The 17,714-nt window shown below is 41.6% G+C and overlaps 1 protein-coding gene across 1 annotated transcript in view; it reads right to left on the reverse strand.

Annotated features, from left to right (window-relative positions):
• CACHD1 (cache domain containing 1) overlaps positions 1–17,714 on the reverse strand; it is a 207,939-nt gene that overhangs the window by 67,923 nt on the left and 122,302 nt on the right. The window contains exon 4 of the mRNA XM_047727145.1: positions 8,481–8,587. Within this exon, the coding sequence (XP_047583101.1) occupies positions 8,481–8,587 (107 nt within the window). The remainder of the gene's footprint in view (positions 1–8,480; positions 8,588–17,714) is intronic.

Below are 17,714 nucleotides of genomic sequence, written 5' to 3' on the forward strand. Positions count from 1 at the left end.
GGAGGAATAAAATGGCTTTTGAGGTGCTAAGAGGCAGCAGATTGATTCTGTGTACACTGTGTGTCCGGACTCAGCACAGTTTCATGCAAACGCAGGACGGTACTATTCACATGCACAGCCTATGTCACTCTGTATACCCGAGATATTTATGTATGCCAATTTGCCATGAAACCACAGAAACCAGGGCTACCTTGCAAGCAAATCACAACCACATTCTTTTCTTTCCTATGGTCCTTCAAAAGCCTTGGTTCTTCCATTACAAAAATGAAACAAAAGCAACAAGAAAATTCTAGTTTCAGTGTACCTGGGTGGCTCAGTGGATTAAGCCTCTGCCTTGGCCTCAGGTAATGGTCTCAGGGTTCTGGGATGGAGCCCCACATCGGGCTCCTGGCTCAGCAGGGACCCTGCTTCCCCCCTCTCTCTCTGCCTACCTGTGATCGCTCTGTCAAATAAATAAAGTCTTTAAAAAAATTTTTTTAAAAAACAAAGAAAAAAAAGAAAATTCTAGTTTCATTCATTCATCAGTAAGTATTTGCTCTATACCTGCTATGCACTAGACAGGGAACTTGACATGCAAAAAATAAAAGGAACAGAGGGTCAAGTAGATGCCCAAGATAAAAACTTAAATTTTTAAGAATGTACTATAGAGTAAAATAATAAAGAGAGGTAGCTGAGGACCCCAACTCAGCCTGACTTCTCCCACTCACTGTTCAATCCTTCTGCCTTCCCTTTCCCCACAGGCTGCCAGTCTCCATCTCAAAATGTGCCCTCTAGCAAACCCAACCAGTACAACAGACAAAGAATTCTATCTGTGAGAATCAGGGAAGATGACAAAGTCACTGGGCTCTGTGAGAGGCAGGCACTATATTCTAGTATAAGACAATAACATGAACAAAAGCATGGAGGAGGGGTGCCTGGGTGGCTCAGCGGGTTAAAGCCTCTGCCTTCGGCTCAGGTCATGATCTTAGGGTCCTGGGATGGAGCCCCACATTGGGCTCTCTGCTCAGCAGGGAGCCTGCTTCCTCCCCTCTCTCTCTGCCTGCCTCTCTGCCTACTTGTGATCTCTGTCAAATAAATAAATAAAAATCTTAAAAAAAAAAAAAGCATGGAGGAGTGACAAAGATTGAGGATTTAAAGAAATGAAAGTGACCCCATGAGGGGAGAGGGAAGAGGAGGAGAAGATGGAGTTGAAAGGCCTCCACATTCACATTGCAGGTGAGCCACAGAGGTTTTTAAGAAATGGAGTTACAGAGCAGGTATTTGCAAAATACCTACTGTATACAAGATATATTGAAAAAGAGAATAAAAGCAGAGAAGCCTTCTGGGAGGTTTCCATATTGACTCATCTTCTAGAAAGGTCTATGAAGTCTAAGTTTATGGCCTTAGCAGTGGAGAAGACAAAAGGGATTCAAGACACATCTCTGAACTATGGAATCTGAGCTAAGTTCCCTTTCAATGAAGAGGGGATAACGAGACCTACGTTACAAGTCAGCATGACAAGCAGGAAGAAGGACACACAGTAAATGCCTAGTGAGGTGACTTGAATGTAGTAAAATATTCACTCACCAACACTCTGCTTTGATCACTGACTTAAGGGAATTTCCATCTGCTAAAACCTGGAGAAGCCATGGGTGGGAAAAGGCGAGGAAGAATTCCCAGTGTGACCAGGTTGGAGGTACTGTTAGTGGGGACAGTGAGCCCAGACTGCGGGGAAGTTTAGAGAAAAGTTTTGTTTTCTATTTAATTTTTGAGGTAGCTACAGAATCATCACAGAGACGCGTGTGTCTTAAAGTTGGCTACTCAATAAATAAACTCAAATAGGCCACAGCTGGAGAGAGAGATCTGGAATTCCACAGCATGTGGCAGGAGCTGAGGTGCTGGCTACACTGAGAACATTTGGGGGGGATAAGGTTTAGAAGTGAGGAAGGTGGTTAAGAGGACATGTAGGGACATCTATCTGAGCACAAAAGGAGCTTAAGAAGAAAAATGAAAAGGTCTGAGCAGAGAAGTAAGAGGATAAATGGCACAGAATAATTTTGTAGACACCAAAGGATGACAGAGCTTCAAAAAAGACGTTTACCATCAACTACTACACAGGGGGTCAGGAAAACTGTGGAGGGGTCACTTGGAATCCTTCCAGGGGGTGGTGATAGAGTGAAAAATTGGGACAATCTCAATGTTGAGCTGGAATGGACTGATTAATTCAAGGACGTTATACAATCATTACCCCCAGGATCTAGATGTGTATTTATTTACATATACACAAAGGAATGTCCAGGATACATTTGTTAACTACAAAAACAGAAAACAAAACAAGGCTATATCCATTATAATATGCAGTATGAGGAAAAAAATATATATGTATGAGAGATTATATGTGACTAATAAAATCTTCTGAAATCAGTATTACAGGGTTGTTGTGACAAACTATTAAAAAAGACTAGGGGCGACTGGGTTGCTCAGTGGGTTAAAGCCTCTGCCTTCAGCTCAGATCATGATCCCGGAGTCCCAGAATCAAGCCCCGCATCGGGCTCTCTGCTCAGCGGGGAGCCTGCTTCTCCCCCCCACCCCCGCCTGCCGCTCTGCCTACTTGTGATCTGTGTCTGTCAAATAAATAAAAAAAAAACTTAAAAAAAAAAGACTAAACTTTGTAGTAGCTCATATTATAGAAATAGAACTTGAAGGGATACTTAATTTTGTGTATACATGTGTACACACAAACACACACACACACAAATGTAAACCAAATTACATAGCCTCAATAATCTAGATTTCTAAGTGACTGAATAGGTTTTAGATGTTATATGAATAATCACCACATCTCTCATGACACTAATGCAATCATGAAGCTGGGGCAAATAGTCATAAAAACAAACCAGAGATTCCTAGGTTGGCTGATTTTTTCCTTTAATTTTAGGTTTTTAGGGACAACACAGCTTTTCACTGCCCTGGCATTAGCATATGGAACACGTAATTTTCATGGCCTTTGAAAGCAGAGAGAAAAACCTGTAACACAGAGCCCATCTTTGTTATTCACAGAAGGAAGTGATGAAGCCACTGAAAGTAGCAGCCGTCTCCAGCCTCCAGTGCCCACCTGTACCTCCTGCAGCATTTACCGTTGTAACATGACTTGCAGATGCCCCTTACACCCCGTGAATCCTGGTTCTCAGTGTAGACTGCAACGCTACCAAGATCGGAGTTTGCAACTTCAAATGATGTCTTTAAATCAAACACAATAAAGAAAGTCCAGGCACTTTTTCTTTTGGCAAGAAAGACTAACTCCTATTCCACTCACACCTCAATTGCATAACTCAAGAGAGCAAGAGGCAACTTTCCTTGGACTCTTCAAATACATTCTCTTTAGGGATCAGGCTACGCACAAGAAAATAGCTCAGCAGGAATTAAAAAAGAGAGAGACAGAAAGAGGGGGAAGGAGGGGGGGGGAGAGAAACTAGGGATAAAAGCAGGAAGGAACCTGAGCAAAACATTACCAGCACCATAATGTAACGTGTGCACTGTCAAATGCCAGTAGTTTGAATGGAATCAGGGACAAGGAGTCAATTTAGAAAGTCGAGATCTAGCAGGATTGGGTTAAAGAAAAAGAATACACGTGTGTTGAACAGATGGACACATGACCTAGTTTTGGGTAAGTGAAGCTAAGAATGGTTTACAATTTATGTGAGTCTGTTTCCAGCTAGTCTGAAAGGCAATCTGAAACTGTGTTATCAATTAGGGACCCATTGATGGATTATATACAGTCTGAAACAGCCTGAGGCTGGACGTCTTACAGATGTAAATATCAGACATGTGATAGCCCACGAAGTACATTAATTCTGCTCTGAAAGGGGGCATGAGCTGGAGAGGAGGAAAGGGGGGAGCTCTGAGGTCACCCTCCACCATCTATCACTCCTCTTATATTACAAATGACTGCTCAAGAATGTGGACTTTGGGATGCAGCCACTGCTTGGTGGAATGTCACACGACTTCAAATACAAGCGAGTCCATTCTCAAATACCTGAACATGGCCAAAAACTGCTTGTAAATCTAGTTACGTCGACTGTGCCGAGAACAACTCTTGTTATGTAGGATGTGATACTTGACACGTGCTTTCAGAAATAACAAAATTCAAGATGTGATCTTTAACCATATACCTCTGCCCTCACCATCTCCTTCCTCCCCTCCTCCTGACTTTTCAGTCTCTCCCCCATCACAAGTAACTACTGTAATAAAACAGCATTTTGTCAGGATTTCCAATTACGTGTGCTCTGAGTTCTACTCCTGAACCTCATTTATAGAAGATAAACTTACTGTAACTAAGAGGTCTTCAAGGCCTCTTTCTCTGCCTCTCTCTCAGCTGATGATCTTGCTTCCTAAGTCTCTGAGGAAACAAAATCACCAAGAACAGAATGTCTCTGAGCTCCTGACACGACACTTGGATCATTATGGGCATCCTGGCACCCTGGCTCTTCCTTCCCTCCTCTTGTTAAGAATGAACCCTGTGCTTTTGGACTCTCTCACTGGAATCCCACCATCTCTTGCCCGATGAAGGAAAAGGCTCCTGTAATGTTCTCTCCTCTTGCTCTTGGGTCTTTAGCTTTCCTCTACTGGACCATTCCCTTTGGCACATAACCTTGCTGTAATTTCTCTCAATTTAAAAACACACTCTGGACTCCACACAGCACTCTAGCTTTCCTTTCAACAAACCCTGGGAGTTCATGTACTTACTGTTTCCAGTTCCTCTTGTCCATTCTTAAGAGCCTGAACTAACCAGGATCAGCCTGTCATTCTATTATTATACCAAACAACCCTGTCAAATTCATCAATGACCTCCATGTTCCTAAATTCAATGTCCGTTTTCTTAGCCTTTGTCTTACTGGGCCTACTTAATCCAGCTGATCTCTCCTGGCTTCTTGAAATACTTTTTTGTATTTCAAATAAATACAAAAAAATACTTTTTTGTATTTCACTTGGATTCAAGAAGATGACTCTCTTGGTTCTTCTACCAGACTGACCTCCTTCTCAGACTCCCTCACTGCTTCCTCATTTTGGTGACCTTTAAGTGCTACAGTGTCCCAAGACGTAGTCCTGAACCTCTTCTCTTTTCTGCCCACAGCCACTTGCTAGGTGATCTTTTTGGGTCTCATGATTTAAGTATTACCTGTACCCAATGAATCTCAAATGTCAATCTCTAGTCTGACCCATTCCCCAGACTCCGGACTCATATATAACCAACTGCCTAGGAGACCTTTCCACGTGGATATCTAATAGGCATCTCAAACTTCACATTTCCACATCTGAGATGTTGACTCCCTGACAGCCACCAGTATTTGCCGTCACAGTAAATGTCAACTCTGTCACTCTCTTTGATAAGGCCAAATATCTTGGAAGTCCTTCCCAGCTCTTCTCTTACATATACTCCCCACCACCATTCAATTCACCTGCAAATCCTAACGGTCCTACCTGCAAAGCATAGTCAGAATCCAACCACCTCCACTGTTAGTACACTATTAATGCCACTGCCCCTGCCACCTGAATTTTGGAATAATCTCTTAAATGGTCTCCCTGCTTCCACCATTGCCCTGCTATAATCTTTTTCTTGGCACGGCAGCCCATAAGCCTTTTAACCTAAGTCTAGTCAAGTGACTCTGCATAAGCCCATTTTGCTCCTTGGCCCCACCTCCCCTCCACCATGGTCTCCTGGCTCATTCACAGCAAAAGCTAAAGTCCTTATGAGGGGCCAGTAAAATAAGGCTCTTGGTGATCTGGCCCCCAGCTGCCTCTCTGGTCTCTCCCTCTACGATCAATCCTTGTTCACTGAATCACAGTTACAGTAGCCTTCTTGCTGTTACTGAGCACACTAAACACTAACTCAAACCCTTTGCCTGGGATACATTTCCTCAGTTATTCTTACGGTTTTACAATGCCACTTAATTCAAATCTCCCTGATGAGCCCTTTATAAAGGAGTAAGTCTCCTTCTTCTCCCTCCTCCCTCCCTTAGCTTCCATTCCCAGCCAAAAGTACCACTATGTCTCATCCCTGTGTTACTTTTCCTCCACAGCATTCGTCGCCCTCAGACATGTATGTTTACTTGCCCTTTTCTTTAAGATTTATGTCCCCCAGCTCCCAGAATAGAAGCTTTTTGCTGTTTACGGCTGACTTAAAACAAAGGAAAGTGTTTACCCCAGAGAAGGTGCTCAATAGGTATACAATATGACTATTAATGACAGAGAGTGATCTCAACAATATACTCCCTAGGAACAACAAACAGATATAAAACGAGGCAATGAGGATGGAACCCCGGCTGCAGCAGCTTCCAAATCCTCCAAATGTCTGGCCCACTGGGGCGAGGGGTCCTGACAGGACAGTGCTGCTCTGGCTCCCAAGGGACCATGTACCACCTTCAGTGTGGCCCGAGCCCACACTTTCTTACTGTCCCAATCACACAGCCAGAGGGCAATGGAGCTTTGTCTGGAACCATGACGTCTGACCAAGGGTCGATCAACCATCAGACAGGTCTCATGAAAGCTGCTGTCTACCAGAAAGGAGTGAAAATACATTGGGAAGTAGTCCGTACTTCCTTCTTGCTTTATTTCCCCATTTATAAAAGCAACACATGCTTAGTTTAAAATCAAGAAAATCAGGGTACCTGGGTGGCTCAGGTGGTTAAGCATCTGCCTTTGGCTCAGGTCATGATCCGAGGGTCCAGAAACTGGGCTCACGTCAGGCTCCCTGCTCAGTGGGGAGCCTGCTTCTGTCTCCCCCTCTCTCAAATAAATAAAATCTTTAAAAAACTAAGAAAATGGGTAAGAAAAATATGTCCCTATTCCACCACTAAAAGGTAACTATTAATGTTTATGTGTGAACCTCTCTAGGTCTTATGTATACAAAGTAGTAACGGACTATATTTTTTCCTTATCAACTCATTTAACCTATTTTTAACTTCATAAAAATGTGTATTTCTGGGGCATATTTATACCTGATTCTGTTCAAGGATTGTTATTTTGGGGTGCCTGGGTGGCTCAGTCAGTTGGGCCTCTGGCTCATGATTTTAGCTCCGGTCACGATCTCATCATGGGTCATGGGACTGAGTCCGTGTCACTCTGTGCTCAGCAGGCAGTCTGCTTGGGATTCTCTCCTCTGCCCCTCCAACTCCGTACACAAGCTCTCTAATAAATAAATCTTTTTAAAAAATTGCTATTTCAAGCTGAAGTCTTCAGACCCAACATGTCTTGAGTCACTGAGTGTAACCGAGGGAAAAAGGTAAAAACACTGAATTGGGGAACTAGAAAATTCAAGTTCTGGCCTGTGTTCTGTGGCAACTATGCACTCTTCCATAATTCATTTCCTCTTCCCATTCCATGTCCTTCCATGCTCTCTTATTTATGAAAAATATTTTCATTGAACTTCTCATAGTTAATCCCACCTGCTCCAGATGGTCTCCAGATTCTTCAACCAATTAAAAAAAAAAATCCATTATGTATTGGTCTATACAATATGTACCTGACATATTTAGGTTGACCACTTAGCCAGCAGCTAGAGTTTTAATATCCTTAAGTGACAAAGCTTACAGTTCCTTCTTTCCAGACCTATTACCTGGTTTGTGTATACGACTCCCAAAGATAACAATTCTCCCCATTGACCATGACTGACGGGGCTCTAAAAGTAAATATTCTGTTCCCTCAGCTTCTCTAGGGTTTTACATGTCTGCAAGAGACCTGGAATTTGAGAAATACAGTCCTTTGTGTTTAAGATAACCCTTTATCTCCGCAGTAAGAAGGGAAACCTTAGGATCCTTCTGAGTCTCAGATTTTTCCTTGGTAAAATTCAAGGACTGAAACTGGAGGGTGATCTCTAAAGGTATTTCCAGCTCCTAAAAGGGGAAACCTTGGTTCTGAAGCCCATCAACCAACAAATACACATAACAAGACAAAAAGGGTGAGAAATATAAACTGGAGCACCAGGACAAGAAAGCAGAGATACGACGTCCCTTTGGCACTCTATAGAACTATATATTCAGGTGCTCTAGTAGTTATTACTACTAAGTTTTAACAAAAGTGAGAACAAAGTTCAACTTCAATATATAGCATCATGGCACTATTTATTAGTAGAAACGCTCCCTTATCCTTCTTCCCAAAACACTAAAACAAACTGAAAATTACAAGTAGGGAATATAAATTCAATACTTTTTACTGCAAAGATAACTGGGTCTCCAAAATAATCTTTGAAATAACAAGTGTAAAACCCCTAACAAATGAGATAATGAAGAATCTAGCCATATGTACACTATATAATAAATGCTCAATACAGGTCAGCTCTTTTCTTCTTCCTTTCCCTCTTTTGAGTGTCAACTTTCCAGAAATATCCAATTTTATGGATATTTTCTCTTCAAAGCTTAAAGGAAAATGTCTAAAGCAATATATTTATTCAACCTGAATTAGATGGACTATAGTTTACCTTTATAAACCAAGAGATTACTGACCTGAATTTAAATCTCGTCCTGGATTGAAGGCCCGGCTATTAACAGTGGTAGAAAGTCGATCGCAACTAATTGTTCTAGATACATTGGTATTAAAGTTCCCATCAAATCTGAAACAATAGAAGAGAATTAGCAATATTTATTTAGTGGTTATTAAATTAAAAAAAAAACAAGATAATTCATATTGCATATGAGGGAAGCTCATAAACAGTAAATTATGATTTAGATTTTAAAAGTTGAAAAAAATCACTTCAGAACAGTATGGGAAAAAATATGTGTTCTACAAGGCTTTAGAAATCAAGCTCAGTTCTAAGGAGATTAAAAAAAATAACCATTCTTGGATCCAATTCTCACTGTAATAAATTTGAGTCAGGTAAAATCATACAGAAAACAGATTTGACAAAATTCAGACTTAAGCTCTGATGGTATATATGAAACAAGTCTTTATCTTATCTGAAAACTGTGAAAAAGAACAAAAATAGTGAGTAGTGAAGGAAAAAGAATGTTTGTGGAGTAGGAAACATCTAGACCTGATTCCCTGCTCTGTCACTATTAAACATGTGACTCTAGACAAACTCCAATTTTTCTGAGCCTCAACTTTCTTATCTAAGGAAGAAATAAAAAAAAAAAAAAAAAAAAAAAGACAAAAAAGTTCCTCTCCTGGTATAGAACACAGAGTTTGCACATCCTGGATTGTAATGTAAATAAGGTCAAGGTCTTTTTGATTTCCAATGGTAGTACAATGGCAAGGACTAGAGCTAGAACAATGCTAGTACTCTTAAGACTAGTTGCTGATAAATAAATACTAGTGTAATCAGTGACTCATTTGCTAGAGCAAACAATAAGCTACAAAAAAATTAGAGGAAAATGTACCATCTCAACCTTATGTATTCCCTATGAGTACTTCTTTTCTTATCAGACTTTTTATGTGAACTTAATCTAGAAGTAACAAAAGCCAAAAATCTTAAATTTCTAAATACCCATTTAGAATTTCATATGCTGATAAGACTCCTGAAATCTGTAAGAGTTCCCCACGAAATTAACTCAATCTGAAATTAGGGTTTTTAAAATTTGTGTTAAAACGTACACCTCAGCTAAAAAGTAGCCTTGATGAAACTCCATTTACACAGGTAGAGAAGCTTTATGACCTGGAGGAAACAGTCCTAAAAGTCAAGATCCACTGGATTATTCACAAGAACTTTGATGGTCTGTTGATCACATCTTATAATACGTAAGAATTACAACGGACTGATTGCATAAGCAAGGGGACTAGATCATTACATGGTGCATTGGGTTCCAAAACAAAAGTTAAAACAGCTTTGTTTGGAATACATATCATCTCAAAGGGAGAGTTAACTGGATTTTAAGAGAACTTTAGTTCAGCCTCCAACCCAGGACAGAATTCCATCAACATTGTCAACTGTACCTCCAAGGACACAGTTGCTTCACCAACGTGGTTGCTCTTCCTTGGACTTGCTCCAATTTGTCTAGACAAGAGACCGCTGCCTCAAAAACCACAGATGGAGAGAAAAGAATAAATTCATACATCAGCAGCTGCCTCTGTGCATGGGGGCAAAGCAATGTGATCTCACTGTCCCTCTCTTGCAGCATTTGAAATCTGTGTCGCAAGAGTGGCACTATACAAGCAGCTCACCTGCTCTCCTTGCTCTAGACGGCCACGTTAAACCTACTCCCTCATGTGCTTCTTAAATGAAAGACCACAGAATATTCAGGCTCTGTGGGCTGGCTATCCAGTCCCTACCCCGACTGTAAAAACCCCGCCATTGTTAATCTTCCAAAAATCGGCAGAGTACCAGACTTGGTTCTCCACTCCTGGCCCAGATCAGGGCAGTCCAAGAGAATCTCTGAAATGATAAAAAATGGATTACTTTTGCATTGTCTAATATGGTAGCTACATGAGGCTGCTGAGCATTTGAAATGGAGCTAATGGAGCTTAGACATTAAATTTTTTTTTTTCTTTCCCCAGGGAGCCCGAAACGGGACTTGATCCCAGGACCCTGAGATCATGACCTAAGCCGAAGGCAGCGGCTTAACCCACTGAGCCACCCAGGCGCCCCCAGACATTAAATTTTTAAAAAGTGTTCAATTTCAGTGAACCTTTAACAAATTTTCTATTTTGTATAATTTTACCTTAACTGTAAATCACAGCGAAAGAGTGATTATCATATTGGACAAGTACAATTCTGTATGTTTCTCTTATTTTTCCAGTCAGCCTTCAGATCTCTATTCACTTATTACTCTATCCTGACTGTGGATGATTTCTCATTCTGTATCAAATGCCTCCATCTTCTCTCAAAGCACGTGTCATGATTTTTAATTTATGGCTCCATTTGAGTATTTTTCATGGGTAGATTCTTATCGCTATATGAACAGATAAGATCTCCTTGAGGGCAGGCACCACTATGTATATATAACACTTAGCATTGTTTTCGTCAAACCAAGCATTCCTATTCACTGATGTCCTATGAGCCTCCATGGTGCCAATGCCAAGCCCTGTTCTGGCCTCTACTTGGAAAGTTCTGGAGGTCCAAGCAAAAGAGGACCAGAACTCAGATGTGTGGTTCCTAATTCCTGAAAGTCTCTGGTATCAGAACCACCTGGGATGCACGTTGGAATGCATATTCCCAGGATCTACCCTAGAAGGGTCTGATTGGATGAGTCTGAGGTAAGGCCCAGGAATCTGACTTTGGCAGGCTCTCCAGAAAGAAGAAACTTATCAATCCTGCCACATATTATTCCTTTAGAAATAAAGCAGTAGAGTGGTTTTCTGTATAAACATGGGTACATCAAAGTATGCTTCAAAAACAGTACTCTCAAAGTCAGAAGGTCTTCCAATTTGAATCAAGAGAACAGAGTAATTTGTAGGTATGCCTGCAACTCACATCTGGACTGTGCTGCACAAATTACAACCCCCTTTTTTTTTATAATTTTATTTTTTTTATAAACATATATTTTTATCCCCAGGGGTACAGGTCTGCAAATCGCCAGGTTTACACACTTCACAGCACTCACCATAGCACATACCCTCCCCAATATCCATAACCCCACCCCCCTCTCCCAACCCCCTCCCCCCATCAACCCTCAGTTTGTTTTGTGAGATTAAGAGTCACTTATGGTTTGTCTCCCTCCCAATCCCATCTTGTTATATTTATTCTTCTCCTACCCCCTTAACCCCCCCATATTGCATTTCCTCTCCCTCATATCAGGGAGATCATATGATAGTTGTCTTTCTCTGATTGACTGATTTCGCTAAGCATGATACCCTCTAGTTCCATCCACGTCGTCACAAATGGCAAGATTTCATTTCTTTTGATGGCTACATAGTATTCCATTGTGTATATATATATACCACATCTTCTTTATCCATTCGTCTGTTGATGGACATCTAGGTTCTTTCCATAGTTTGGCTATTGTAGACATTGCTGCTATAAACATTCGGGGGCACGTGCCCCTTCGGATCATTACGTTTGTATCTTTAGGGTAAATACCCAGCAGTGCAATTGCAGGGTCATAGGGTAGTTCTATTTTCAACATTTTGAGGAACCTCCATGCTGTTTTCCAGAGTGGTTGCACCAGCTTGCATTCCCACCAACAGTGTAGGAGGGTTCCCCTTTCTGCGCATCCTCGCCAGCATCTGTCATTTCCTGACTTGTTAATTTTAGCCATTCTGACTGGTGTGAGGTGATATCTCATTGTGGTTTTGATTTGTATTTCCCTAATGCCGAGTGATATGGAGCACTTTTTCATGTGTCTGTTGGCCATCTGGATGTCTTCTTTGCAGAAATGTCTGTTCATGTCCTCTGCCCATTTCTTGATTGGATTATTTGTTCTTTGGGTGTTGAGTTTGCTAAGTTCTTTATAGATTTTGGACACTAGCCCTTTATCTGATATGTCATTTGCAAATATCTTCCCCCATTCTGTCAGTTGTCTTTTGGTTTTGTTCACTGTTTCCTTTGCTGTGCAAAAGCTTTTGATCTTGATAAAATCCCAATAGTTCATTTTTGCCCTTGCTTCCCTTGCCTTTGGTGATGTTCCTAGGAAGATGTTGCTGCGGCTGAGGTCGAAGAGGTTGCTGCCTGTGTTCTCCTCAAGGATTTTGATGGATTCCTTTCTCACATTGAGATCCTTCATCCATTTTGAGTCTATTTTCGTGTGTGGTGTAAGGAAATGATCCAATTTCATTTTTCTGCATGTGGCTGTCCAATTTTCCCAACACCATTTATTGAAGAGGCTGTCTTTTTTCCATTGGACATTCTTTCCTGCTTACAAACCCCTTTTATTTTTGTAGAGGTTTTATTTATTTTAGTTATCTCTACACCCAACGTAGGGCTCAAACTCATGACCCTGAGATCAAGAGTGATGGGATCTTCTGAATGAGCCAGCCAGGCATCCCACAAACCCGTTTTAGATCTATCCACTTCCCAGCTGAGAAAAGTGACACCACGAATAGAGGCTTGAACCCATCACCCAACATCCCAGCCAAGGATGAGCCACACACCACACTGCTTAACTTAAGTGACACATAATGAAGAACTTGCCGGAAGGAGCAACTCAAGAGTTATTGACAGTTTCTTCCAGGAGTAGTGTAAGTTTGGTGAGAAGCCCTGTCTCCCTGGATGGAGTCTCCATGGCCAGGACGCAGACCATCAGCCCATTCCTTGTGAAGTCAGCAGCCTGGTGCTAAGCTCAAATAGATTCCCCAGGTCTTTGTTAAATGAAAAAGCTGCTCCTGGGGATCACAGAGAGGAAACTATTTTTACAGGTTGCTTTCCTTTCTGTACTGGAAAGATCATCTTGAAGAACATTAACGAAAATATTTTTCTAACAATAAAACACAGAAGTGATTCATTAACAAAAGTGCTCAGTAAACATGTGAGTTATAAAAAGGTTTCACAATGTAGTATTTGTCACCAATAATTCACCCAACCTTCTCTTCCCACTATCTCCCACCCTATAGTTCTAACCAGATTAGTCCATTAACTCTTGGATCCCAACTATGATGTTTTTCAGTGTCCAGTGCACCCAACAAAGCCCAGCTTTCCTTCTCCTCCTCCCTGAAACTTGTCAGTTCCAGCCCATGCTGAGCCCTTCCTCCTCCAACATGCTAGTGCCATTCTGTGTCTGAATCCCGTGCTTGTATATAAGTTTTTAAAATTTATTTTTACAAAAAAAATATATACGCGTGTGTGTGTGTGTGTGTGTGTGTGTGTATATATATATATATATTTTTTTTTTAACAGAGAGACAGCACATACGTGTACCCATAAGCCAGGGGAGAGGGAGAGAATCCCAAACAGTTTCCACGCCCAGCATGGAACCCAACATGGGACTTGGTCGCACGACCCTGAGATCATGACCTCAGCCAAAATCAAGGTCAGACACTCAACTGACTGAGCATTGTTCTGTAATCAGGTTTAAGACAGTGTCATCACAGGTGATGTGAGGTTTTAGATTCCATTTATAGTAACAAAATACCAGTCAACAAAAATTTAATATGAATTATAATGAGGGCTGCAGGTGGCTCTGCTGGCTAAGCTTCTGCCTTTGGCTCAGGTCATGATCCCAGGGTCCTGGGATCCAGCCCCGTATTGGGCTCTCTGCTGGGCTGGGGGACCTGCTTCTTCCTCTCCCTGTTTGGGCACGTGCTCTGTCAAATGAAGACCAAAGCACACTCAGTGGGGCAGAATATGATTAGGTCACAGTCAGGAGTGAGAGGTACACGAACCTGGACTGCAGTTTGGGTTCAAACTACATTTTGCTGTATACCTCTTACAAATAACTTGATTTCTAAGCCTCTGCTTTTCTCATCCATAAAATGGTGATAGTATACCTATTTCATAAGGTTAAGAATTCAATCAGAAAATGGCTCTGAAGAGCCTGGTACACAGTAGGCATTTAATAGATAGTAAGAACTAGTACTGGATATGTTAGTAACAGTTAAATCAGCTACTAAGTGCTCATCATACGTTCCAAGTGCTTTGCATGGATTACCTCATCCAATCTTCACAAAACATGAGAAAAGTACTATTATTACCACCATTTGAATGCCTGGAAACTGAGGCACAGAAATGCTAAATAAAGAAGCCCAAGGTTCACAGCTGGGAAGCAAACAGAACCAAGATGTGAACATATATTCCAGCTCTTGTTCATAATGAATACAATATATCTCAATAAATCAACAAATTATCATTAAACGTTATCTAAGATAGCTGAAGTAGAATTCAATTCTCTCAGAGGAAAAGAGTGCTCTGAAAGATTGTAGGGCATAGGGGAAATCTTTGCTTTTCAGTTAACAGAAATGACAGCAGCGTGGGGTCCCTAGGTGGCTCAGTCAATTAAGCGTCTGCCTTCAGCTCAGGTCATAATTCCAGGGTCCTGGGATGGAGCCCCAGGTTGGGATCTCTGCTCAGTGGGGCGTCTGCTTTTCCCTCTGCCTCTCCCCTCTATCACTCTCATGTTCTTTCTCTCTCACTCTCTCTCCCTCAAATAAAAATCTCAAAAAAAAAAAAAAAAATGATAGTAGCTAAACATAAGCCTGCATCGTGAAGGAGCAGAAAGAGAAAGAGCTCTATGGACAAAGGCCAGTATGTGGACGAAGAAGATATTAAAGGCAGGTATTCTGTATTGATGGTTGATAACTTAAACGTTCACTAGTGGCATAGCTATGGAATTGTCCATTAAGAGAATAAACTTTTTATTATTTCATTCTAGAAAAGCCTGAAGTTCCCCTTCCATTCAGCACTGAAATCCGAGGGGAACCAGTGGATAGGAGAGTGCACGAGTGCACACATGCATTCGCTGAACAAAGGAGAGAGCCAGCAGACAGGGTGCCGGCTCACACCACTTTTCTCCTCTTCCTGGTACCAAAGCGCTCTGCTGAAAGACCCTGGCATTCTGATACCCTGAGAACCTTGTAAAAGTGGTTTATGTACAACAAAGATAATAGAAATAATACCAGGAAAGAAAAATATGCACCAAATTCTGAAACCTCTCACATGGGACAACGAGTACAGGGTGCAGAACATAACAGACAATGGCCACAGCTCAGGTTTTAATGGAACGGTAGGCAAGGCATAACACTGAAACACCACTCAGGAGAGCCCCAACTGAGGTGGTACAAACACACCAGCTTCCAGAGCTCAAATTTGATCCAAAAATAAAAATACGTGAAATTTTTTCTTCTCAAGGAATCCAGAGGGCAATCCTGATGTTTTAGAATGAAATACCCACCTTCCAGGAGAACCTTAGCCAGAGGGCAAGCTGACCTCTGTCTTGTTGGCTCAAGGACAGGGGTGTGTGGGGGTGGGTTTCAAAATTTACGAGTGAATGATGAACAGATTGTCGCCTCATCCCGAAATCAGACTTAATTCTTGCTCTGAGTAATACGCTTGTGGTGGATGCTGGTGGTTTTAAATTAACTTACTCCTATCAAGCCCCGACGTTAGGAGACCCATCACCTCTCTCCTTCCTCCTGCTTCCTGCCAGATGGTATTCTTTAAGTGGGACCAGTCTCACAATCATCTCAGTGGTCTTGAGTTCCTCCAGAGGTGCCAAACCTCAGCCATGGGGAGCATGCACCCCCAGCTGGGTTAACACACAATGTCTACAAAGAAACCTCCCTCTGCTTCTCTCGCTGCCTACGCACGGATGTGCCAGTCAGGTAAGGAAGCAGGTGTTGACCGGGGGCTTGGAGATACAGGAGAGTCGTGTGTCCCAAGCAGGTGAGCCAGCTAGATGTAACTACAAGAGGAAAAACCCCCTCGTTATCACTCCAACCTCCACTCATCCACACTCACTAATGTCTGCTTCTCTTCTGGTCTCCAGATTCCTACTGGACTCTACGAGAAATACTTGCTTAGCTGTCCCCGTGGCATGAGGCCCCTCCAAGCCTCTCCAAAATACTATTTATTAAAAAAAGAAACCTACTATTCACCCCATTTGGAGACTCAGAGAAATGCAAAGTTCATGCTTATAATACTTTATAAAAACATGTCAGTCGGGGTGCCTGCAGGGCTCAGTGGGTTAAAGCCTTTGCCTTCAGCTCAGGTCATGATCTCAGGGTCCTGGGATCGAGCCCTGCATCAGGCTCTCTGCTTAGCAGGGAGCCTGCTTCCCTTCCTCTCTCTGCCTGCGTCTCTGACTACTTGTGATCTCGGTCTGTCAAATAAATAAATAAAACTTAAAAAAAAAAAGTCAGTCACTCTTAGGAGTTACCTAAAAGATTTTTTTCATTGAGAAGTATATTAGCTGCCAGTCACGTTTATATAATTCCAGGCTTACGGAAAAGGTCAAGCACTGGTAAAATCATAGACTGTCATATAAAATGAGCAGGGCAATTCAACTTATCTTTATATATGTGCTGTTAAAAAAGAAATTATAAGAAGAGAATGATCTTATCTAAATCTCCTATAGACCCTTCTCTTAAAAAAGGAGATATTGGATTAGGACTGCTTTCTGTACTTATTTTCATAAGATAAAACCAGTGCCTGAAATTCAGTTTCAAATAACTATCTTTCCTACGCCCGTTAAGTTTGGGGGGAAAAAAAAACTTCCTTCTGGATTTACTTTCATGAACAACTGATCGAAACTGCATCCCGAGGGAGAAAACAGAACTGTGACTCCCACTTTGATCTCTTCCCCATGGAGAAATTCACTCCCTGCCTGGCTTGCAAGATGTTCATTTGATTGACGTTTGCTCTGATGTGCAAACTGCTTTGAACTTCAGACATTTAATTCCCATCAGGCTGCAGTCATTTTTATTCTCCTTCAACAGGATTTACAAGCAGGAGATCAGCAAATGTAGAAGATAAAATAAATTTGCAGAAGCTTTGAATCTTACATCAAAACAGTGTTCGAGTGAGTTCCAATTGGATTTCATTCAGCCGCGATTCACAGTGTAAATCAACTTTTCAGCGGAGTCCCAGTTTAGAAAGAAAAAGACATAAAGGAGAGAGACACATATAGCAGTTGGGGTTTACTTCCTGAATCTCTTTTTTGGTCTTTGTTTAAATTTCCTATGGAAGATGATTTGCCAGGCAAATCACTCAGAACCCTGGGTTTTCCTCAACATTTCCAATGAAGCCTACCCAATTTATCACTTAGCACACAAAAACCACACCCACAGTGTGGATTCCCAGGGTGATGGTGAAATGTGGTATTGTTCACGGATACATTTTTGAGGCAATAATTTAAAAAGCAAATCCCTGAGGATCTCTC

The sequence above is a fragment of the Lutra lutra genome, chromosome 4 (assembly GCF_902655055.1).
Source record: "Lutra lutra chromosome 4, mLutLut1.2, whole genome shotgun sequence".
NCBI classification, from domain to species: domain Eukaryota; kingdom Metazoa; phylum Chordata; class Mammalia; order Carnivora; family Mustelidae; genus Lutra; species Lutra lutra.